This window comes from Aulonocara stuartgranti (assembly GCF_965226115.1).
Source record: "Aulonocara stuartgranti genome assembly, chromosome: 7".
NCBI classification, from domain to species: domain Eukaryota; kingdom Metazoa; phylum Chordata; class Actinopteri; order Cichliformes; family Cichlidae; genus Aulonocara; species Aulonocara stuartgranti.
Genome location: NC_138945.1, coordinates 44,172,190 through 44,197,866, shown reverse-complemented (window position 1 = coordinate 44,197,866; position 25,677 = coordinate 44,172,190). Strand labels below are relative to the sequence as shown.

Sequence of the window (25,677 nt, the reverse complement as noted above, 5' to 3'; positions counted from 1 at the left end):
CCCTCATCCAGGACTCACCCAGGAGGCATCCTTGTCAGATGCCCAAATCACCTTAACTTGCTCCTTTCAGTGTGGCGGATCAGCGGCTCTATTCTGAGCCTGTCCCGGATGGCCGAACTTCTGACCCTGTCTTTAAAGGAGAGACCAGCCACCCTTCAGAGGAAGCTCATTTCTGCCGCTTGTATCCGCGATCTCGTTCTTTCGGTTACTACTCACAGCTCGTGACCATAGGTGAGGAAAAGGACGTAGATCGACAAGTAAATTGAGAGCTTTGCTTTTACACTCAGCTCTCTCTTCACCACAACAGGCCGGTAGAGCATCCCCATCATTGCAGCTACAGCACCAATCCATCTGTTGATCTTCCGCTCCCTTCTCCCTTCACTCGTGAACAAGACCCTGAGATATTTAAACTCCTCCACTTGGGACATCAGTTCGTCTCTGTCCCACAGTGGGTACTCCACCCTTTTCCGTGAATCGCTACCTTATCATGCTTGAGAGGTTTGTGTCCCAGGGATCCCAGGGGCTATGTTCTCAGGGGACTTTTGCCTCCTGTACGGTCTCCCATGGCAAATTGGTCCTGGGTGAAGGACCAGACATAGCGATAACAATCAGAGGAACAGTTCACCCTGACTGGGATAGGGTTACTGGGGCCCTGCCCTGGAGCTGGGCCCGTAGAGGGTGCCCAAGGGCGAGTGTCTGGTGGCCAGGCCTCAGTCCATGGGGCCTGTCTGGACACAACCTGAAAAAGGGACATGGGCCCATCCTTCTGTAGGCCCACCACCCACAGGAGGTGCTGTAGGGGTCTGGTGCAGTGTGTGTCAGGCGGTGGCCAGGAGCGGAGGCCCTGGCGGACCGATCCCCTGCTACCAAGACTAACAGTCTGTATCATTTTAAACATAAAAGGTTGAATGTTAAGACCTTTTTCCCTCTCTCAGATGTGATTAGAGGTAAGCCGGGGTGACTTCAAGCTCTCTCTGGCCCACTTATCTTGCCAACTGGATGATCATTTTCCCACTTCTAAGTTCAGATAAAACTGAGGTTATTGTCCTTATATAGCAAAATAAATATTACAAACATGGCATCTAACCAGATACTCACTCTGGATGGCATTACCTTGGCTGCTAGTATCACTGAGTAACACTGCGCAAATTAAACAAAAATATGTGGAACTGCTTTCTTGCATCTGTGTAATATCTCTAAACATCCTATCTCAGAGTGATGCTGAAAAACTAGTTGATGCATTTTATACTTCTAGGCTAGGCTAGTGAAATTCATTATTATCAAAATGTCCCCCCCAAAAAAACTCTGAAAAGCCTTCATTTGATCTGAAATGCTTGAGCAAGAATACTGACAGAGATTAGAAAAGAGAGAGCATATTTCTCCCAAACTGGCTTCTCCTCACTGGCTTCCTGTTAAATCCAGAATCTAATTAAAATCCTTCTCATCGCATAAAAGGTCTTAAATAATCAGGCCCCATTTTATCTTAAAAGATCTCATAGTACCATAACACCATAAGCGAGCTCTTTGCTCTTGGACTGCAGGCTAAACTTGTGGTTCCTAGAAAATTGAAAGCAGAATGGGAGCCAGAGCCTTCAGCTATAAAGCCCCTCTTCTGCTTCCAATTTGGATCACAACAATAGATAAACCTTCCTTTTTGATAAAGCAAGTAGGACTGGACCTGAATCCTTCCTTAGTTTTGTTGCAATAGGCCTAGTCTACTGGGGACTTCCCATGATGCACAGAGTATTTCTTATTCACTCACCTTTTTTCACTCGCTGTGTTTAGACGCCAGGCATTTAATCATGAGTTATTAATAATCTCTGGTTCTTTTTCGCGCTCTTTTTTCTTTTCTTTTTTTTTCTCTTCCCTTCAACCCCAACTGGCTGCAGCAGATGGCTGCCCCTCCCTGTACCTGGTTCTGCCAGTGATTTCTTCTTGCTAAAAGGGAGTTTTACCTTCCCACTGTTGCCAAATGCTTGCTTGTGGGGGCCATCTGAGTATTGTAGTTTTTTCTGTATTATTATAGGGTGTTTGCCTTGCAATATAAAGTGCCTTGAGGTGACTGTGATTTGCTACATAATACTAACTGCTCAAATCAGTTACGTCTTCAGTGATTAATGCATGTACACATTTTTAGCACGAACTCATGGTAGTAGGCACTATCAGGAGTTTAACAGGAAGCAGCCAGGCTGCTAATGATATAAAAATGACTGAGATATTGATTTTTGCGTTCATCGTTAACAGATGCTAAGATCTTAGCTTGCAGAGGCTGCAGTGTCACCACTGTCTGTGTTCATTGCTGCATTCTTCTCCTCTGTAAGAATTTAGATGCTTTTAATTTAAGGTTTTAAGGAACACATTTTGACCTTTTCTGGGGGATGCTGATTGGTGATTTCCTGCTGAAAAGTGTTTGCACCTGTTCCTTTGACCTACACCTATAAATTACAGATGGAAAGGACGCAGTGACATTTCCTCTTAACTTCCTCAGCAGCCGGAGTTACTTCCACTGCAGAGGAATCATGGCAGTGCATCAAACACTGTGCAACCTCTGCAGAAACCACAAACTGGAGCTGTTTGAAACCTGTGCAGTGCTGACTACTGCAGCTGGACTCCTCTTGTTGTTGTTAAAACACTGTGGAAAAGTGTAAGACAATGAGGCGGTGTCAGTACTTTTAAGTTTTACCCTCCTGAAGTTGGGAATCGGTGTATAAGAGTTACAAGTCCTTCACTTTTCACCTAATGTAAATGTAAAGTCAGCCATTTGTCATCAGAGTTCTTGTTTTGTTTGTGACTACATCAATACAGCTGAGTCACAACTCACGAATCAGTGTAGGGCCTTTGATAGCCTTTGATATTTGTGACTCCCTGTTAAGGTAGAATGCATTTGACATATATAATCTGATTTCCAAAGGTCTCAGTGTTTCCCTGATAACCAACTCTATTTCTCCTCCCAGCTGTAATTGTGGCTGTTTGAAGGTTTTGCATAGTGTATGTTTCCTCCTCCATTTGTCACACATGGAGTTTACAGGTATATACTAAAGAACATTGTGTGTCTGTAAAATCTTAAAGAAAAAATGGAGGGAGATAAAGTGGTTACATTTTCAGCAACGTAACCTTCTTTTCTGTAGTTGTCTTTGTTCTTTCTGTAAATCACAAAGGTGATGATATTAACCATCATATCTGTGCTTCAGACTCTGTGTTCAGCAGTGGTCCAGGTGTATGGTGCTGAGAGGAGCTGTAACTGGGTGAAGAGGTGCTGTGGAGTGGTCTGCCTTGTCAAGGACAACCCTCAGAGATCCTACTTCATCAGAGTCTTTGACATCAAGGTGAGTGACACCAAACGGAAACAATCCAAAAGCTTTAAACACCGCAGAATAGTTGAAAGATGCATCTTAAATGATTATTTTCACATTTTTGGAATTTTCTTTTTCTTCTTTCTTCCTCTTTGCTTTCTGTCAGAAGAAAAACTGAGATATGAACCTGCTGCCAGTTAGCTTAGCAGTGGTTACAGCACTGGAAACAGGCAATCGGTGCATTTAATAGAATCTGCCTCTAATGTTCACAAACACTCATATCTTGTTTGTAAAAGAAATAAGAACACGGATTTAAAGGGGGTTACTTAGATTCCCAAAAAGTTGATTCTGTTTATCTGGACGTAGCGTTTTCAGTGGGAGAAACGTTTCCACACTCATCCAGGTGACTTCTTCAGTCTCAGCTGACTGCAGGTTTCCCCAATCTTATAAACAGTTCATTTGCACAATAACTGAAACTAGCACCACTGGCAAACAATGGGCTGTGAGGTCAGTTCCTTGATCATTAATATGCAAATTGTGATGACCACTGATCAACAAAAACAGCAATAACGCTGTTTGCCAGTGGTGCTAGTTTCAGTTATTGTGCAAATGAACTGTTTATAAGATTGGGGAAACCTGCAGTCAGCTGAGACTGAAGAAGTCACCTGGATGAGTGTGGAAACGTTTCTCCCACTGAAAACGCTACGTCCAGATAAACAGAATCAACTTTTTGGGATTTCCTCTCCTGGATGATTGAGCATGCATCAAGACTTTATTCAAGAATAGTGCTTGGAACAAAATTGTTTAGTTTTTTTTCTCAGTGCTTCTGTGGAGGGTTGTGGCCAGACTTTTCACATTTACTCTGTGTGTTCACTGACTTAATTAGAACAGCACTTTATATATGATGTACATTCAGTTGTACATCTCAAATGGATCAAAATGAATTATCAGATGTGTTACTGCCTGAGGCGGATACAGGCTCTCAAAGTAATATCAGTGTGGACTTAAGCTGTATATATATCCATGTAGGGCTGGGCCATATTATACCGTTCATGGTAATACTGGTATAATGTTAGACAACGATAGGAAAATGAAATATCGCGATAGAATATGAGTAAAACGCGCATGCGCAGTGCCTTTGTTTTCATACGCACATGGCCGATTGTTGAGTGAAACAGATGAACCAGAATTGGTTTGTAAAAATGGTGCAACTTCCGTGATGTGGAACTGGTTTGGTGTTTGTCCGTCAGATACACGACAAAGCACATTTTTTTGCAGAACATGCAAGCGGCCGTCGTTATTGTCGTATTTGTCGGACTAAGATGCTCTTAAATCTGGGAGTAATCTGGGTCCTAAACTCCGTATACTTCAGGTCAAACGAACACTGCAGCATCACTGAGAGTTTAAAAACTGTCTAAATTCTTTCATCTTTAATAAAACGATCAGCATTGCTGCTTTACCAGGTGTAACTATGGAGTTTAACTTCCAGGCATCCATGAAAACAAAATTTATTACATTTAACGGAGTTAGAAGTTAGCAGGAAGCTAGCGGAAGTTAGCTCGCTAGTTACCTAAGCATGATATAGCATGTTCTGACTGAGAGATTTCTGAAAAAATTCAAACGTACAGCTCTGCTATCACGTCCAACATAAATGAAGACAGGAAACTAAACAGCAGTGACGTTTGTAGGGTTACTGAAGTTGGGCTAGCTGGTATATAATGATGTGCTACGTGATCGCTAGCGACACAGCTATGTTAGCATAACATAAACAGTGAAGCTGGAGGACGAACACTAACACTTTTCCACTTATAAAAGTTAACGTTAAGGTTCCTGATAGTTAGAGACAAATGCAATCGCATGGCAGGATGCTGTAAACGGACCAAACTTCAGTCAGGAGAACAACTGAGATAATCCATCCACAATACGAGGTTAGTCATTAATATACTGCAACAACATGGGAATAGAGCAGCTGCCAGAGAATTCAACATTAATGAATCAATGGTACAGAAGTGGAGGAAGCAAGAAGAATGAGTTTAATAAAGTTTGATTTATCTGACTGCTTTGTTTCGCTTAATGTGCCTTATAATCCCGTGCACCTTATGGTCCGAAAAATAAGTACTGCACACTGCAGTTTAATGTTGCAAAGCACCTCTTTTTAACTTCAGTGGATATTATACATGGTTATGCTCAGGATATGTCAGCCCATTTCTACTGGAAATGCCTTTTGGTTAAACTTTCAGCAAGGAATTTGCATTTGCACTGTTAGATTTTTATAAAGCTTTAATGTACATAAAAACCAGCTTCTTGTTTAAGTGAAAATAAATGGAAGGTTGTCTTTTTGCGCTAGTAATGTTGTGGAGTTGTATTTTGTCTCGCATCAATTATATCGTCAGTTATATCGTTATCGCAAATTTTCAAATATATATCGTGATAAATATTTTTGGCCATATCGCCCTGCTCTATATGCATGTATATATTTATTTTCTCTTTCTAATGGGAAAAAACACTGCTCACTTATCAGAATCAAGGAATGCTGAATTATGACAAGAAGGACAGTCATGATTATTTTGGTCAGGTTTTATTTCAGAAGTATAAGATTGCATTAAGCTAACAAACCATCTGTTGATTGAACTAGATGTGACAGGAGAGAGGAGGGTCTGACTGTTACCATCCCTGTTACATTCACGTTTAGCCATGAATGTAACAGGGATAATCTGCCTTTCTGAAACACTGTATGACCAGTCAGTACTATTCAGTATGACCCAAAATAAGTGACTGATAAACTCGTTATCTTTACTCATTAACTCAGCGGAAAGTATTTTTCAGAGTGTATTTGCAGCCAGAAGTATTGTCTCCTCGTGGCCATTAAATAGAATTCAGGTTTAAGCTATTTTGCTTCACTTTTCAGATCTGTAAACTATGTTTATTTTTTATACTGTTTGTGGACCAGACGAGTAGGTATTGATCACCGAGGGTGGTCTGTGGGTGCAGGTGACGGCAGACTTGCATCTCAGATGACCTGTATTATAACTATAGGTAGTGCGATGGCAGGGCCAATAATAAACCCAGCACCTCAGTCCCATGGACTGAGTAACAGAAACTAGGAAATGCTGAGACACCTGCAGAAAAGGCACCTTGAAGCAATTGTTGTTGTGATTTGGCACCATATAAATAAAATTGATTTGAAAAACCTTTTTGTAACTTTTACTTCCTCTAGTCAGTGCTCGTTGACCAAAAGTACTCTTCCGTCATCTCGGCTGGAGCTGAAGTAAACGTACTGATATGAAAAAAGGCGTTGCGTTTAATTTATTACACAACATAAAATACAAGTCCGTCCATTCGCTTTCGCTTATCCTTTTCGGGATCGTGGGGGGGCGCAGGAGCCTATCCCAGCTGTCATAGGGTGAGAGGCAGGGCTCAAGTTTTATGCTTAAAAATTATAAGTAATTGTTTTATCATATTTAAATTGTTTGATTGTGTTCAAAGCCAAATTTTTAATTGAATTTCTAATTAACGGCCCAGCCCTACTTGTAGATAGAAAATGCATGCTGCAAATATTTGGCAGTTTCTTGTTGGTTGTGTTGTTGGTGATTTTTTTTTTTTTTTTTTTTTTTTTCATTTAACTAAGTGGAGGTGAGCTCCTTATGGAGGTGTGTTCAAGGATACCAAAATGCATCATTGTCTTCCAGAAGACATTTAATTTCTTGAACAAGCAGCCAGCTCTTAAATCTCTCTTTGGGTTGTTGGGAGTATGAATTTAAGTTGTAGAGGATTAGAAGTCAGATTTTTTTTCTGAACTTTTTTTTTTTTTCAATTTCATTTTTCCGTAATTTTTTTTCTGTAGGAAGGGAAAATGATGTTTGAACAGGAACTCTACCACAACTTCTTCATCAGCAACTCCAGACCCTACTTCATTACATTTGCAGGAGATGTAAGTGTTTGTTTTCTTTTGACTTCTTCAAGACTTGAATGTCTACAGCAGATGATTAGTCTTCCTGTTTTTAGAGTCTATTCTCACCAAGAATTTTATCAGCATAAAATAAGGCTGTGTGGTTCTTTCATATTTCCAAATATCAGTTGTCAGGCTTGTCTTTATCCACCTACAGTGTATTACGATTTAATGTTGCACAGTTTTTCTGTTCTTCAGAGAAAGCTGTTAGAATCACATTTCACCCTTTCTCTTTCTTTCAGACATGTCAGATTGGCTTGAACTTCGCCAGCGAAGAAGAAGCCAAACGATTCAGAGCCACCATTGATGACTTGCTCAACCGACGACAGCGGAAAATAGGTGAACTTTAATGTATCAGTTTGTCTTTGTGTTCTTCCTCAATTGGTTTAACCTTTCACAACTTTTATTGGAGAACACACCTTATCTTTTGCTCACTCAGCCTGAATGCGGCTCAGAAGTCACTGCCTTAAAGGCAGGTTTGGGGCTGACTTAGAGTTTGGCACACTGTTAGAAAAGGGAGGGGAGGTAGTTAAAAGTGCAGGATTGTTTAGTGGTGAAAGTAAAAACAGCTCTACTTTGAGCTGTGAATAGCACTGACTCTCCGGACACTAGCAGTGGAAGGCTTGTAGTGGACTGATCCTCACCAAAAGTATTTCTCGGAAGAAAAAAAAAATCACCTCTCATATCAGTCATCAAGCTGTGGTTTCCACTGACAGGTTTGGTTTGGGACTGTGTTTTTGTTTGTTTCTGTGGGGTTTTGTTCCCCTATTTCTATTTTTTCTTTCGCTTCGCTGCTGTGTGCTCCATCTCTTTCTCTCTGCTGCTGTAAAGCTGTCAGTCTTTCTCAGTAGAGTAAATGTCTCTGCTGTGAGGCTCCTCTGACTTCCCTTCAGCTCCTTCCAGCATGTTGGCCTTTTGAAGTGCACCTCTCAAACTGTGACGATGACTGAGGGTTCAAAGGCTCACGGGGCTGGCACAGCTGGCAGGACGCTGTATGGCAAACACAGTTGAGCTTTCAAATATTTTGCTTCTCTTCTTTTTCTGCTCAGGCCAAGAATAACCTGACTGCTCTATTAAAATGCTTTTTCATATGTGAAGCAGCATTTCTGCAGCTTAGGGCTTTAACAGAACTAACTGAACCTAAAAAGCACTTTTCTGACTCTTTTTTTTTTTTTTTTTCTCACTAAAACCTCTTAATAAGTTCCGCTTCATACATTCTAAAGATTGCTGACTCGTGATTACTTTTCTGAAACCATAATTCTGTTAATTTTTCTTTTGCAGAGAAAAGAGGCGACCCTAAAAATGGTATGTTAAACTCTTAATAAGTTTTGCTTACGTAGGCTCTTAACTTTAGTTAATTTTGTAAAAATTATTTTTCTCATTCAGTCTTTAAAAAATTCAATAACAAGTACATAGAAATGAATAAAATGAGGATGTCATTCATCCCCTGAAGTAAAAAAAAAACCCAAAGAAATACAGCAAGATGCAACATGTGGAGAAATGGCAAAGTAAACGCTTCAGTTATCCAAGGATTCAATAGAGGATTGATAGAAATATGCTAAAACTGTAGCATATGAAGCACTGAATAACCAAGAATATAGGCACTCAATCATTTCCAATATTAGCAGGTTACTATTCTAAATAAATGAATTCTAAGAATCTAAGCCAGGACTGCAGTAATTATCTGTGCGCAAATACATGTTGAGCTTTTAGTTTCTTGGTTCAGTTTTCATGTAATCCCTTTTGCTACATTGAATTAAATGGTGGTTTGACAGGTCTTTCTGTAAATACACCTCCTAAACATTAGTAACACTTAGATTTCAGAAACTGCCGTTTCGTACATATAGATCATCTGCTTATAAACCACCAAATATGCCCAACAAATGCACCCGATTGCTACTATTGACCTTCTATTTTTTGTTTTGTTTTGTTCTTTGTGTGTGTATTTTGAAAATTACTGAGTGAATTAGCAGTTGGAATATCTGTTTGAACTTGCTTGTGTGGGTTTTGATGGTTACAGTGGAGAGACCATTAAATGAAAGCTGTTAAACACATGAACTTCAGACAGTTTTGATGGCGATTGGTAAGGAATCCATTGACTTTGTACTAGGATATAGAATAAGAACCAGCTGATGTCCAGTTCAGCTAGTTATTTCTAGAACAGTTCAGAGCTGCAGTGGCTGTAGGAGTGGCTGTAGCTCAGGTGGTAGAGCAGGTCACATACTAACGGGGAAGGTTGGTGGTTGCATGCCAGATATCCTTGGGCAACATATTATCATCCATCGGAGTCTGAATGCACTTGAATGTTAGATTGTGCAATGGGTGTAAATTTGTGAATGGGTGAGTGAGGCTAGTTGTGTAAAACACTTTAAGTGCTCAAAGTAGAAAAGCGCTATATATGAACCAGTCCATTTCCCATTATCCAGTGTTTAAGAGCAGTGTTGATCAAACTGGCAAACACTGGTCTTGTAGAAGGACCTCCTTGTATGACCGCATAGGCGAGACAGTGATGACAACAGCGTTCGTCCTACAGAACGTGTGTGTGTGTTAGTGTGTGTGTGTGTTTGAGAAATGCCATTAGACTGTTTCCTAACACATTGGCAGCATTGTTTCACAGTCTGGCTCTCACACTGACAGAGTGAAGCAGGTTAAATCTGGTTTATGGAGAAACCTTTCTGTGCCGTATGTAGACCACACGCTTTCTGTTGTTCTCTTTAAACCCTCTGGTGTGGGTTTTAATACTTCATACAAAAGCCTTTGTTGGTGATAACATCTTCAAGTATGGAGAAACTAGTCATATGTATTGCTCAGGTCTGATTTTGGCCCCGTTCTTCCCCACAAACAGTCCTGAAGGTTCTGTGGGCCCCGTCTATAAACTCTGAGCTTTAGTGCTTTCCAGTGATTTTCAACTGGATTTAGGTCAGATGATTGGCTGGGCCGTTCTAGCAACTTGAATTTCTTTCTTTCTGTGTGTTTGGAATCATTGTCTTGCTGAGACATCCACACTCATTTCATCTTCATCATTCTGGTAGATGGCAGCAGGTTTTTATCAAGAATGTCTCTGTACATTTTCCATTCATCCTTCCTTCAGTTACATGAAGCATGCCAGTGCCATATGCTGAAAATCAGCCCCACACCATGATGTTCCCACCTCCAAACTTCACTGTTGGTATTGTGTTTTTGCAGTGCCTTTGACCTTTGACCTTGTCTAAATGTTGTTCTGCGCTTCAACATGCTTTTTCTTCAGCTGTGGAGCCTTGCATGGTGAGCGTGCATACAGGCCACGGTGGTTGAGTGCATTACTGATTGTTATGTGTGTATTGTACCTGCTAATGCCAGGACTTCTTATTAATAATTATGTATTACATCAGTTTAAAATATTTATTAAACTTCATTCATGTTTTGTGAATTTTTTTCAAAATAGAAATTAGCACGTTCTTCATTTTTGTTCATCTAAATGATTAGGTTGGATATTGGTTAAAGATGGCTGCTTTTGAGTCCTTGCTTTAATTAAGAAGCTGTAAAATGTGGTTATCAGTGTGGATGGATATTTGATGTTAGTTTTTAGAATTTTATAAATGATTAATCCTTTGTATTTTCTTTTCAGTCAGTACTATTAAAGTACTTATTTTGATATCAAAGCAAAAGTACCTCAACAGCTCTGTTTGAAGGCAGGGAAACAAGCACCTCCCCCATCCCACCCTAGTCCTTAGGCTGCTGATGAGGTAGACCTGTTGGTCTAGTTGTAGAAGTCCAGAATTCTTGGGGAGTGTGGTGGGGGTGCAACCAGGGATTCAGACATAGATTACTAGTGGATTAGTGGCTGTGTCAGATGTTACTTCAGTTTGTGGAGATTACAAGGAATTTCCACACTGTATGGCTTGCACCAACAACATGGACAGTTCATTGTGCACATTAAAAAAAGAATATGTCATGAATGCTCAGTGCAGACGGATGAAATCACACAGTTTGTGGCAGCCTTCTGTCATATCGGTACATGGGGTTATAGCAAGGCATGTTGATGGCACTGTAAGAGTGTCAAAAAGGGTCGCTTGCTTGGATTATTTTCCTAGAGTTAAGAGCAAACCAGCATTTCATGGAATTTAGTTTCAGTTCCCTCAGACAGGCGTTAAGCCTTTAAAATATATATATTTGTGTAAATAAGGGTGGGTGATCTTTATCCTTCAACCTCAGGTCCTCTACCAGAGGTCTGGGATCTTGAGGGTCCTGCGCAGCATCTTTGCTGTTCCTAGGACTGCACTCTTCTGGACAGAGATCTCGAATGTTGTTCCTGGGATCTGCTGGAGTCACTCGCCTAGCTTGGGAGTCACCGCACGTAGTGCTCCGATTACCAATGGGACCACCGTTACCTTCACTCTTTGCATTTTCTTGAGTTCTTCTCTGAGCCCTTGGTACTTATGTTCCTTCTTCTTGATGTTGCTTTCATTCGGTATCACTACAGCCGTATTCCTCTGCTTGTCCACCACTACTATGTCCGGTTGGTTAGCCACCACTATTTTGTCCGTCTGTATCTGGAATTCCCACAGGATCTTAGCTCAGCCATCCTCCACCACCATAAGGGGGGTTCCCATTTTGACCTTGTGATTTCCAGGCCATACTCAGCACAGATGTTTCTGTATGCTATGTCGGCCACTTGGTTATGGCGTTCCATGTATGCCCTGCCTGCTAGCATCTTGCACCCTGCTGTTATGTGCTGGATTGTCTCAGGGGCATCTGTGCACAGCCTGCACCCAGTTTCTATGGATCTTGTACTTGGAGCTTGTTCCTGTGCTGCCATGATTAGTGCTGCATCTGTCAAGAGGTGCTGTGCTAGGTTTAAATCTCTCACAATGGATGTCCCTTTATGTTTTTGCACTGTCCTAATACTGAACTCATGATGTCAAGATGCATACAAATATGTACACACAAACTCATTTACTCGCACATAAACACATTTCATTCCAATGTTGACCCTGTGCTAACTTGCATATGACAAATAAAAACTAAAACAGTGACACCACAACACTACCAATGTTTTGATGAGTTCTTCTTGTCCTTAGCGGGCGACCAGCGGCGGTGGTCTGCCACGCAACCAGTACGCTGCTGTAGGTGCCGCAGGTTCTCTTGCTTGATCAACGATTATCTTCCACGCTTTTCGATCTAAGGCGATGGTTCTTGCCTGCTCGAGGTCAAGTCGAAGGGCCTTCAAATCATCCTGGATTTGTTTAATCCATGTCTTCTTTGGTGCATTTCGATGCACCCTCCAATCGGTGGGGCGGGTCAAGCAGAGTAGGCCATGGGGGTAGCGGCTTGGGTCCATTCGACAAATGTGGCCAAACCAACGGAGTCGGCGGCGCTGGATTAGGTCGCTGATCGTCGGTTGGCTGCCGCAGCTGGTGAGGATGGTGTCATTCGAATGACTGTCGTGAAGGGAAACGCCGAGAATGCATCTAAGGCAACGCATTTGGAAAACTTCGAGCTTGGTCAGGTCGTGTTTGAGCATTGTCCACGTCTCTGCGCCGTAAAGTAGAATGGGCAGGATCAGGGTTCGGTAAAGGCAGATCTTTGTCGCCAATGAGATGTTGTTCTTCTTCCAGACGCACCAGCGCAGGGAAGCAAATGCTGCCGCCGCCTGCCCAATTCTGGAGCGTATCTCCACTGATGATGCCACTTTCTTCTCCTCGACGAGGGACCCCAGATATTGAAATTGTTGGACTTGTTTGATCTGCACACCATCGAGGTGGACGATCGTTGGTGAGCCGTCGGTGGTCAGGACTTTGGTCTTCTCGGCGTTAACCTTGAGGCCGTAGAGTTTGGAGTGCCGGGAAATGTCATAGAGGATGTGAGTTGCCTCGGTGTCGTCTTCGGCAAAAATGGCGCTATCGTCAGCGAACATTAGATCGGTGATAAATCGATCGGTCGAGGCTTGGACTCCGCGGCGGCCCTCGAATGCTTTGCGCATTATCGCATCGATGACGATGTTGAACAACAGCGGTGACACCACATCGCCCTGCCGGGCCCCTGTCATGATGGGGAATTCTTCGGACACTTCGTCATGAATGCGTACCTGGCTGGTCGAGCCATCGTAGGCGGTTTGTAGTAGTTCGATGAAGATCATCGAGCTACTTCTGATGAGTTGGCGATACTCATCTGTATCATCAGCATATATCATCAGTACTTATCACACTCACTCTGTATTTTGTGTCTCTCTCACACACACACACACACACACACACACACACACACACACACACACACACACACACACAAAGATACTTTTTGGCTGAATATGTGGCAATAAAAATCTGAGTTGTTAAAAATCATTAAAAAAATTATAGTGGTTGTTACTTTTTCAACTCTTTCTGCTAACTTCCTCCACATGCACAGGCCCAACTCTGCATGTGGCCACAGTAGACATAAAGAACCCGGAGATCAACAATGTCCGATTCCACAACTCCCACAGCCATCAACAGCCATATCACATCAACAACATGCTGAGCCACAGCGGCCTGAGCCGGAAGGACAAGAAAACCAAAGGCAAGAAGAAGAAGCTGACGAAGGCCGATATCGGCACGCCGAGCAACTTCCAGTGAGTCCGAGTCACACCACACAGTGTACTGAGTGCTCCAGTGCTGAGCAAATAGGACTTTTTTTTAATTTATTGAACCAAATCAAATGTCTAAAATAATGAACATATTTTATCATGTAGTTAAACTTTTTCATCTGTTGATGGAGAAAATTACTTATTATTAATATTTATTATTGCACAATCAAATTTTGACAGTTTAGTAACTGCAGTTCTTCCATATGGGCAAGCTGCTCTTGTGGCCATTCTGCTCTCTTAAGGCCTTTTGTCTTGTGGCCAAACAGATTTCAACTGCAGTATCCTAGATTTAACCTGGCAACAGTAGTCCTAGTTCTGCTGTGGAGATCTGCTGTGAGTGGGAGAGCAGAACAAGGACCACCAGCTGCAGTCTAAGTTGGTGTGGTTGAAAATTGTCTACGAGATGTAGCTGATTATTTCTCTGTTGTTTACTGTCACAAGGGTAGGGGTTAAAAACGTGGTCCCTTTAGCACATGTGCATATATATCCTCACATATGCACACATACCACGCTGTGAAACCCACAAATATGACCTAATTCACACCTCCAGCTCATAGTTGATCTCCAGAGTAGGGCTGTTCGATATAACGATATATATCGGCTGACGATATAAAAACGTCTATCGTTTCATTTTACACTATCGTTTGTTTTGTGGTGTCGCAAAATAAACTGTTTACGGCAATATTTTCTCATCATTTTGATGGTCACTGTAGTGGCTATATTAATTTCTTAAAGTTCTCTCTTTCTCTTATATTTAATATAACCACACTACAGACGGACAAGTGCCTGTTTTTATGCGTTGTCATTAGCAACAACGACGGTAAAACCACCGCGTGTCTGCTTGTTTATTTTCCACATAAACCTTTCAGAATAAAGCTCAAGATCCTGTTGAGACCTTTCAAAATAAACTGAATGACGTGAAAGAGTATGCAGAGTGTTTATGGATGAGAAGCAAAAAAGAGCCGTCAGGTGCTAGAAAACAAACCTTAGACTCAAACGTTAGAACAGGCTTTTCCCCGCAGCACGCCGTGTAATAAATACTTACAAAGAAAACTGCGGCCTTTACAACTTATGTCTAAAAATGTATCGATTCATCCATTGGTTAAAACACTCGACTCCAGCTACATGACGCCCAGCTGGAAACACTTCCCACAAGTCGAGCTGCCCGAGATTCACAGAATTTACAAAAAATGTTAAATTTTTGTGATTTATATCGTTATTGGGACGATAGATGTCTTATATCGGGATATGAGATTTTGGTCATATCGCACAGCCCTACTCCAGAGTGGGAAGACTACTATTCCCAGCTGCAGGTAATCATGATAGAGTTGTAGCTCACCCAGCCAAAAGATTTTCTGTGAAAGCAGCTGAATCAAGGTCACCATAACAGTGACCAGTGGATTGTGTCAGGTTACATTTCACCGCGTGTTATATTTGTATAACTATGCATGTGACGAATAAAGAATCTTGTATCAAGCTTGCTGATTGGAAAACACAAGATTAGAAAGGCTGGTGTTAGCTGGTAGGCAGAGACTGAACAGCAGAAAAGCAAAAGTCTGCTTTACACACCCTAAAACTTGAAACACAATGACAAATGATAAAGTTTTTGGACTGTGGTGTCTGTACAGTCTGATCTAGCAATGATAGGCTCCTTTGTGGCAACAGTGAACATGTTACATTAACGTCTGAGAGCCTTCAATGGCCACATTATCAGAGTGCAGTGTGTGCATTCACTGTGTATCATGTGCACATGCTAACCAGCTGATGTTCTTCTGTGTACTTACATACGCGTGTTTGCATGATCTCACTACACATCTGTCTTCTTCAGGCACATTGGTCATGTGGGCTGGGATCCAAACACAGGTTTTGATGTGAGTACCCCCCTTTATATATACACACACACAAGCAAGCACAGTAGTGACTTGTGTGGTGGCTGCTTGATGAAATCGCACAAATTTGGCTCTTGTTGCTTCCTGCTCTGCATCTGAGAACCTGCACAGAAGGAATTTGGAGATTTTCTGTCAGGTCAAAAAAACATCTGTAGGTTGCATCTTTGTAACGCTGACTCTGTGGGCAATAATGTAGCTGTCACGGTGTCTTCCGCTTTCCTTGTACTGGCAACATTTACTGTGTGTTACTGGATCATTTATGATACATTACTATATGACTTGCAATTAATTAAAACGTACTTGTTTAAAGCTTTATGTGTCTACTTTACAGACCCAAAATGTATAAGGATGATGGATTCAGACTTGATTAGGCCCAGATCAGTCATGTCCCTGCAAGCCCCATTCAGATACATTTTGGATCCATTCACAGTTACTTATTGTCCCGACAAGATCAGGATACACTTTTAGAAATTGCTCAACCTTCCAAAATTATACAGAAATATCTAAAATGTAGTTGACCAACATGTAGATCGCTCTCTAAAGGCTTCTGGCATTGTTTTTAGTTAAATTTAGTATTTAAATTTAGTTTTGTGTTTTTGTTTTTTTTAGCTTACCGTATTTTCACGACCATAAGGCGCACTTAAAAGTCTTAGATTTTCTTCAAAAAGTGCGGCGCGCCCTATAGCGCGGTGCGCCCTATGTGTTGTAAGGAGGACGTAGTAGAGAACACCATGAGAACGTTAAAGGGTGAAGTGTGGGCGTTGATCGTATGTACCGGGACAATCGCACATACCTGTATAAAAGAACAGGTATGTGCATTATGCAGGACATCGTTGTTTTAACAACCCTGAAAATGGCAAAGAGACACGCTTACGAAGCACAGTTTAAACTGAAGGCCATCAGCTACGCGGAGGAACATGGAAATTGAGCAGCGGCGAGAGAATTTAAGATTAACGAATCGATGGTTCGCAAATGGAGGAAGCTGGAAAACAAGCTCCGGCAGGTCAAGAAAACGCAGCTGAGTTTCCGCGGACATAAGGCGAGGTGGCCCGAGTTGGAGGAAAGACTCGAGCGGTGGATCATCGAGCAAAGAGCGAGCGGGAGAAGCGTTTCGACGGTCACCATTCGGCTAAAAGCAGTTTCACTAGCTGAAGAGATGAACATTGAACATTTCCAAGGAGGTCCGTCTTGGTGCTTTTGTTTTATGAAACGGTGCCATTTTCCCATCCGGACCAGGACTACGGTAGCGCAGCAACTTCCAGCGGATTATAAGGAAAAGCTGGCCATCTTCTGCTCCTACTGCAGCAAACACATCGGCGACAAAAACATCCAGCCCAGCCACATCACTAACATGGACGAGGTCCCGCTCACTTTTGACATCCCGGTGAGTCACACTGTGGAGAAGAAGGGGACCAGCACGGTAGCGTGCCCATCTCACAGCCGATGTGAAAAAACTTGTGAAGCAAATGAACTGTGAGCTTGCTGTCATTCCGGGAGGCCTGACAAAGGAACTCCAACCGCTGGACATCGGTGTGAACCGCCCGTTCAAAGTAAGGCTGCGAGCGGCCTGGGAGCGATGGATGACTGGTGGAGACCACAGTTTCACTAAGAGTGGAAGGCAGCGCCGGGCGAGTTACGCCACAATTTGCCAATGGATTGTAGATGCTTGGGCTAACATGTCTGCTGGCACTGTTGTTCGAGCTTTCGCAAAAGCCGGCATCGTTTCCGAGGAGCCGCACGGCACGGAAAGTGACTCTGACAGTGAAGACAGTGAACCTGGCATGTTTGATGGAGATTTAGCGCAGCTGTTCAATTCAGACACAGAGGATGAGGACTTCGATGGGTTTGATTGATGATAAAAATGTGAGTACCAAACTCAGTTTTGCTCCTGCTTTATTTTTAAATATGCACACTTGTATGCTTGTGTGTTGTTGATGATGACGATTACCGGCAATAGAAATGTGAGTAAGGTACTGAATTCAGGTTTGCTCCCGCTTTATTTTTAAATACGCATACGGTACTTGTATGCGCCCTATGGTCCAGTGCGCCTTATGTGTGTGTTAAATACAGTAAGGGCACACATAACTGAGACTGCGCCTTTTAGCACAGTGCGCCTTATGGTCGTGAAAATACGGTAATGTAAAACCGTTACTGTTAGCAACAGTTAAACACCTCTCCTGTTGCTGTAAGAGAGCCATCATGTGTCAGTGAAGTCTGATAATAGACAAAATTATACAAAGTTCCACTGAGCAACATTAAAGTATTTTTTTCTGTAAATCACATTAAGCATTTTTATCCAAAATTATTAACAAGTAAAGACTGTTTCTGTTGTTTTCACATTCAGTTGTTATCAGAAGCTTGCATACACTCAACATGGGCGCGAATGTTTTGGTAATTTTGGGCTTTTAATGGTTTCTTTGAAGTGTTTTTCCAAGTTGGAATGAATGTACAGCATATAACCTTAATGATTTTAAAAAAGATGCAGATGTTGGAGTTTATTTTGGGTTTTCTCTAATCCAGACCTGTGTCAGTTATCTTCTCTCCAGCTGATCATATCATATGAGTTACAGAAATCACATTTTGTCTAAAGATTTCTGAAGAAATAGACCAATGTGTTAAAAATGGCTCACAGCAGTTATACTGCAGATCAGGCTGTGCGCAGGAAATGAATCGTACTAACAAAAAACTCAGTTGCTGCTAAAACATCTATTTTAGTAGCATCCTTTAAACAAAACCTGTAAGGTTAGTATAATCTTTAAAGCTTCGATAAATGTTTCTAATGCACAGAAGCATAAGAAAAATAAAAATACCTGATTGGATACCAGGAATCGGGGTACAGCCAGTGTGCATTTCCTGCTGCTCACCACAAGGTGTCACACGGCACTTTGAGCGTCAGTCTGAGCTCCTGCACTGCGGACAAATTCATCAGACCTAGAACATGAGGAAGTCTATTATTAGTTTAAAAAAAACAATCCAACATAAACAGGGAGCTGTTTAGCTTTTAAAACCAGTTTTATTCAGTTAAAGGGTCTTTAAAATATAAAGCACTTTGAGGCCACTGCTGGTGTGATTCAGCTCTATATAAATAAGACTAAATTGAAACTGAATTGAAGATCTTCAGCAGGAGTTAATATTTCCATAGACAAACAGTGACAGTAAGTAACATACAAGGTTAAAGCCTTAGCCCGGATACATCTTTGAACAGCAAACTTACCTGTTCTTCCATATTTACTTCAGTCCTTTGTTTTGTTTTTTTGTTTGTTTGTTTTTCTCTGCACAGCATAAAAAAATCAAAAGAGGAAACTGTAAAAGTATCGACAAAAAGATGTGAATTAAACTGCAAGCATTATGACATTCACAAAACAAGCATCGTGTTTACCTTTCTGGACCAATGTCAGTCATCTTCAGTGAAGACAGTGAAATCTGTCACATACATCCACACAGAAACCAAAGAACACACTTTACAGCCCAGCAGAGTTTATATTTTAAATGTCATGTAGTATCACCTGTTATTTCTCCACTACATTGTATGAGAAAGATGACACCTGTGGCAGCCACCTAGTGTTTTGGTGTTCAGGGTATTTATTTTTAGTTCATATTGTTTTATATCTCTGTGACTATCTCACAAACAAATTAATACGTCCACTCCAACTGTGTGGAAGCTTTAGGTAGTTATATTTAGGGCAATATCCCACAGTGACAGCTACAAATAAGCTAAAAAGATGTGATCCTTTTGTAGATTTCAAATAAAATGAAAGGTAAGCTGATGTAGTAAATATTCTTTTATTGGATTAGAAAATTGTACACTATAGTTTTCTTTAGATTTTGAATATATCGGAGCATTAAACAGGCGGATGTGTTTTTGGGTTTGAGGGTCCAACAGGACAGAGATGATACAGAAACATGACATCCTTATAAAGTTCACACTTTAAGTTTATGAATGTGCAACTTTTCACAGTTCTCATTCTCTAGTTACTTGCTGGATGAAAACATAATTTTGACTTATAAACACATGGACATACTTCATATAGAGAGGAAAAAGGGGGAAATGGGACATAAACTCCTGCACAAATGCTGGGCTTTATAGCAATGATGACGGGCTCAGGTTGTGTGATATGAGCAGGACAGAAACACCACAGAAGGGGAAGAATGACAAAGTTGATTCTGATTGATAAGACTTTGATTTACCTTGTATCTGGGTTTACATGTTATTGATATACAGACATATCTACTGTCTCTTTCTGCTGCCATCAGACATTAAAAAGCATTAGATGAAGTTTACGTCACTGTTACCAACGCCCATATTAACGGCCACCCAAGTATTTTTGTTTTTCTGTGGCTAAAGTCATATTTGAGTTGCTGGCCTGGTTTTTGCACCATAAGGTTCTTCATAAGGTCCTCCCCAGCGTAAAGCGTATTTTAAAATATACTTTGTCAACAGCTGAATAACCTGGACCCTGAACTGAAGAACCTGTTCGACATGTGCGGCATCTCTGAGGCTCAGCTGAAGGACAGAGAAACGTCCAAGGTCATCTACGACTTCATCGAGAAGAAGGGAGGGGTGGAGGCAGTCAAGAACGAGCTGAGAAGACAGGGTGAGCACACACACACACACACACACACACACACACACACACACACACACACACACACACACACACTAACCTACCTGTGAACTGAACTGATAATTACAAATTGTTGAACAGTATAAAAAAAAGAGTTTTAAGTTCCCATTTTTTGTCTTTCACAGAGAAATAGAAATTGTTGAACTAGAAATAGAAATGTCTTTGTTCAAAAATGTACTGTGAACACAGAAATGATACAGTATATTAATTACATTTTTTAAATTAGAATAAAATGCTTATTTTTTTTATTGTGTTGTTTACCACTTCCAAAACACATAGCTATTTCATCGTTTTGGGGATATTTCATCATTAAAAAAAAATAATTAATAACTGAATAAATGCCAGATTTAAGTGAAATGTTCATAAAAATCCAGTTGATTCTCACTGGTCAGTGTATGAAGTCAGAGATCTGATATTTTTGAACTTTTATAAATTCACATGTTGCAGTTCTTCTCACGGTTTTATCTTGAGCTGCCACCTGCTTCCTTTTTTCACATCACACAGCAAATATGAGCAGATCAAGTGCTTTTCTGAGTCTGAATTGTTATTTTGTGAAACGTACTCAGATTCTTCTGTCCTGACTGTTTGAATCATGTTACCATGGACTAGTTAGAAAAGAGGTGTTTGAATTTAGGACAGTGCCAGCGTATGTGTTGGTGTAAATTGAACCCCTCTTTAATTACCTGTTATATTCTAATAATGCGAGTCGTTCCCTCATTTATCTTTAATATTTTATAAGAATTTTATTTTTTTTAGTGTTGCAGACTAATACTGGTTAGTTTATAAAATGCCTTGTTTGAGAGAGTAGCCTGTAGTATGAAGTTAGTTTAGCATGCACATGATATATTTTACTCATGTGGCTTCAAATATTTCAGGTATCTACAGTCACATGAAGGTGGTTTGAATTTAGTAAGACAATCTGTGGTTACTTAATCTAGTTAACTTAGGAAAAGTTGGTGTAATCAGCATTATACCACTGAGAAACATCGACAGGGATAAGACTCTAAGCTCTCAAGTATCATTTTACTTGGTGCATTTCAGGGAAAGATAAAGACTTCAGACGATCTCTAAAGTTTCCAGGGATTTAGAGGTTTTTAGGTTCTTCCTAAAAAAAAATTCCAGTGAGCTGATTGGTCGATAGATGGTGATTTCTTACAAATTTATCTCTTGTGTCAAACACAACCTGCTCTGCAGCAGACTGGGCCTGCAGCATAAGTAATTGTTGCAGTGTGGTAAGAACTGACCCACATTAGACCCTTAGGCTACGTTCAGACTGCAGGTCTTAATGCTCAATTCCGATTTTTTTGATCAAATCCGATTTTTTTTGTCTGCTTGTTCACACTACAAATAAAATGTGACAGCAAACGTGCTCTAGTGTGACTCCTCAAAGCGGCCCGCATGCGCAAAAGAAGATGTCACACACAACGCGCCGTTTAGACCCAGACCAAACGGTATTGTTTGACTGATGGCCGTTAATATAAAGACTTGTTTCGAACTTTACGTTTCCCAATTTTGCTTTAAGTTATTAAGTTATTTTGTTATTTACATATGGCCTAATGATTATCCTTATTGCTGTTTTAGAGAGGAGCGGCGCTTCAAAGGATAGCTGCAGATTTCTGTCAGAATCTGCAGATTATACAGTACAAATAAAATGTTCACGTTTCTCCAACGTTGTCTTCACAACAGTTTCACTGACATCTACACTGGATGGCCAGGAAGCGTTCACAATGTCTCCGGCACTGATAATTAGCGTCTGTCTTGTGTCAGTGACGTAAAAGACGGATTTAATGCGACATGACCGTTCAAACAGCAGTCGCTTTCTGAAACATCAGATATGTATCGGATTCAGTACCACATACGAAAGTGACCCAGATCGGCTTTGAAAGGCGCTTTCGCCTGCAGTGTGAACGTAGGCTTAGTTACTTTGGGGCTTAGTTACTTTTCTGAGCTCCAGATCCAGATGTTTCCCCAGATCACAGTGCTGCAGCAGAGTGGCGCAAAACTGCACAAGAGTTAAACGTAGGATGTTTCTTGTTGTGTTCTACTTCTACAGCACCCCCTCCACCACCTTCTCGAAGCGGCCCTCCGCCTCCTCCCCCGCCGCCCCACAGCTTGGCTCCACCCCCACCTCCACCTTCCAGAGGAGGCCGAGGAGCCCCTCCTCCCCCTCCTCCATCCAGGGCCCCGGCCTTAGCCCCGCCTCCACCACCTCCCTCCAGACCGGGAACTCTGGGTGCCCCACCTCCCCCACCTCCACCCACCAGGGGAAGTCACCAGCCGCCTCCTGCATCCCACCACCACCACCAGTCTCCCCCTCCTCCTCCCCTTCCTTTACATGCCTCTGTTACTCCCCAACCTCCACCCCCTCCACCTCTCCCAGTGGCACAGCATTCTGTGGTGAGCAGCACTCCTGCACTGCCACCTCCCCCTCCTCCTCCCCCACCTGGCCCACCTCCTCCTCCAGAGCCAGATAGCGTAGGTGGGGGTGGAGACTCGCCTCATTCACCAAGTCCAAGTGGGAAGTCGGTGCTGTTGGAGCAGATTAGAGGAGGAACCCAGCTGAAGAAGGTGGAGCAAAACAACAGAGTGCCAACTTCCAGTACTGGACGAGATGCCCTGCTGGACCAGATCCGACAGGGAATCCAGCTCAAGACTGTGAGTCAGTCCCTTTGATCACTGCGATCACTACAATAATACATAATAAATACTTGAGGCTTTATTTGCACATATGAAGACAGCCTTTTTTTGTTTCCTTTCGTTCTGGGGTTTTGTTTTTTTTTTGTGAAAACCCACATTGTAGTTCCTGGTAGATTCTTCATAAGCTACTTGGAAATTTTACTACTTATTAGCCAGCTAACCACAGTCTCAGATAAGCCCACCAAAATTACCAGTGGAATGTTTTGTTTTTGTTGTTTACTGCTTAAATCAGCCTGTCCACTGTTTACTCCAAAACTAAGCTTTTCCTATATTCAGCCCTTTTTAGACAAATCTTTTATGGCAGTGTAAACGTATCTATGCATTTCATATAGTCACTCAGTCTGCCTTTAAGTCAGACTTAAAAATTAATGTAATCAAGATCCTTTGTGGAAAAAGATGTATTCAGAGATCTGATGTTTCCCCATTTGTTTTATCTACTTCATAATCATAATCTATTTTGTAAAACTGAACCTAGGTCTTATGTTATAATTAAATTATGAGGTTTTCTACAGTGTATATAAAGTACTGCAGTGTGGGCATAACATTCAACTAATTTAGCATGATTTTTAATTTGTATAATGAGAGTTTGTTATGTTTTGGGTTGTTTGTCATTTAAAGCAAATTCCATAAATATCTTTTGCAAATGTGCCTTTGTGAAGACTATTCAGAAAAAAAGAGGACATGTAGTGAATGGACATGGGTATTTCAGCAAAAATACAACTTGATGTTCCACTTTTCATCCCGAGTTTTTCCACCTCACCCCCAAAAGCTTCTGCTACTACTGGCAAAAGGTGGTAGTGAAGAAACCTACTAGACTACCAACCACGAGAAAAGATGCATTTTAAGACAATACATTTTTAATCTACCTTTTCATATGAGCAGTTTTCCATTATAAATGTCTAAATGCCATAAGATTCATTTAAAGTTAAAACGTTCATCTTAAAACAATAATGTGAAGAGCAAACTCTGAACCACAACTTTCCTCTGGATTGTGTTACAATGCTACAATGTTGCAATTCTTTTTATGTTTTCTGTTTGTCTGTTCCCAGGTGTCGGATCATCCAGAGTCCGGCCCTCCGACACCAGCTCCAACCACAGGCATTGTTGGTGCTCTCATGGAAGTGATGCAGAAGAGGAGCAAAGCCATCCATTCCTCAGGTAGCAGCCTGAAAATGTTCCTTTTTCTGTCAGTCGATTTTCTCCATGGACCTTTCAACCTGTTGTTCATTGTTTATTCTTTAAGTTTTTCTTCTGTTGTTGAAATCAGAAAAATTACCAGTATTTCAGTTTAGTTTTCTCATCAAACATGTAGTCAAGTACTTATCACTGCCCCACCTCTCACCACTGTGTGTGTGTGTGTGCGTGCGTGCGTGCGTGCGTGCGTGCGTGCGTGCGTGCGTTCCCTGAATGCACATCAGGGAGACTGAGCAAAGGTTACCATTAGGGGTGTGTGTCTGTCAGCACATGTGTGGTCATCTGTAAAGTCTGTTCACTCGTTTATTTCCTGTTTAGATTTTGATTGACTGAGCCAATATGAAAACTCTCCACCTTCTTCATCTTAATGTTTCTTTTCTCAGATGAAGATGATGATGATGACGAAGATGAGGATTTTGAGGACGACGATGAGTGGGATGACTAATCAGCGCACACACACACACACACACACACACACATACAGTTTCTCCTAAAAACCTAGTATCTGACTGACTAAAAATGTAAATGTTGTATGAACTTGCTGTATATTTATTTTTGCCTTATTTCTTCTCTTTTTAAAAAAAAAAAAAAGATTATTATAAATAATCTGTGCAATACCTGATCCGTTAAATCTGGTCCGTTTGCCACACATCCTCACAACTCCACATGTCATTTCCTTCATGTCATTAGAAGCACTTAAATCCAGCATCAGCACAATGTGGAGACGGCACCAGCTACATTTCACTTTCGCTAATAGGTGAATAGAGAACACTCAACTTTGAGGAGTCTGAATCTGTGTGTGCTCCTTGAGAAATATTTGTGTGCGTTTTCATGTCTTCATTCCTTGAAAATTAAAAGGGAGACCAAATGGGCATGATCATCTTTGTGTTTGATAGCAGTTGGTTTAGTATTAGAGAACACTATTAGTTTCTTTTCATACTTTCAAGTTCCCTGCAAAATTTTGGTTGCGTCTTCTTTTTTTCCCCTTTCCTTTGATTCATCTGCTGCACCATGTCCTCGACTTCCATGATAGTTTTTGTTTTTTTTGTTTGTTTTTTTTTGGGGGGGGTACAGGATATCAAGCAGGACAATGGGGTCCTTTAAAAGACTAAAAGTTGCTACTTCAGACATGACTGGTAAGTTAGGTTTTTGTTTGGTTTTTTTCATTGGATCTAGTTCTTTTTTTTGCCATTCCTGTGACATTCCCTGCAGCATGTGGGTTTGCACTGCCTGTGATCCTGCATCTGTAAACATTGTAGGAAAATTACTTGTTTTAAATTTTTTTTATTGCCCTCCGGTGAGGCTTAATGCTGCATTTAGAAGCTACTGACGTCGACCAAGTGAAAAGGGAGCGAGACAGGCAGTGGTGGTGCACAGTCAATAAGAATACTAAATTGTATACCTAAATAAATGTTATTTACAGAGA

General features: G+C 41.3%; 1 protein-coding gene across 2 annotated transcripts in view; it reads left to right on the top strand.

The window, feature by feature from the left end:
* Positions 1 to 25,677, top strand: part of LOC309711186 (actin nucleation-promoting factor WASL-like) — a 28,844-nt gene extending 3,167 nt beyond the window's left edge. Inside the window, exons 2-11 of one of the 2 annotated variants that reach the window (XM_082541309.1) lie at positions 3,192 to 3,326; positions 7,138 to 7,224; positions 7,485 to 7,581; positions 8,524 to 8,547; positions 13,630 to 13,831; positions 15,675 to 15,717; positions 20,177 to 20,330; positions 22,414 to 23,015; positions 24,107 to 24,215; positions 24,635 to 25,677. In XM_082541309.1, coding sequence (XP_082397435.1) covers positions 3,192 to 3,326; positions 7,138 to 7,224; positions 7,485 to 7,581; positions 8,524 to 8,547; positions 13,630 to 13,831; positions 15,675 to 15,717; positions 20,177 to 20,330; positions 22,414 to 23,015; positions 24,107 to 24,215; positions 24,635 to 24,696 — 1,515 coding nt within the window. In that variant the 3' untranslated portion in view covers positions 24,697 to 25,677. The remainder of the gene's footprint in view (positions 1 to 3,191; positions 3,327 to 7,137; positions 7,225 to 7,484; positions 7,582 to 8,523; positions 8,548 to 13,629; positions 13,832 to 15,674; positions 15,718 to 20,176; positions 20,331 to 22,413; positions 23,016 to 24,106; positions 24,216 to 24,634) is intronic. The other variant, XM_082541310.1, reaches the window with a different exon arrangement.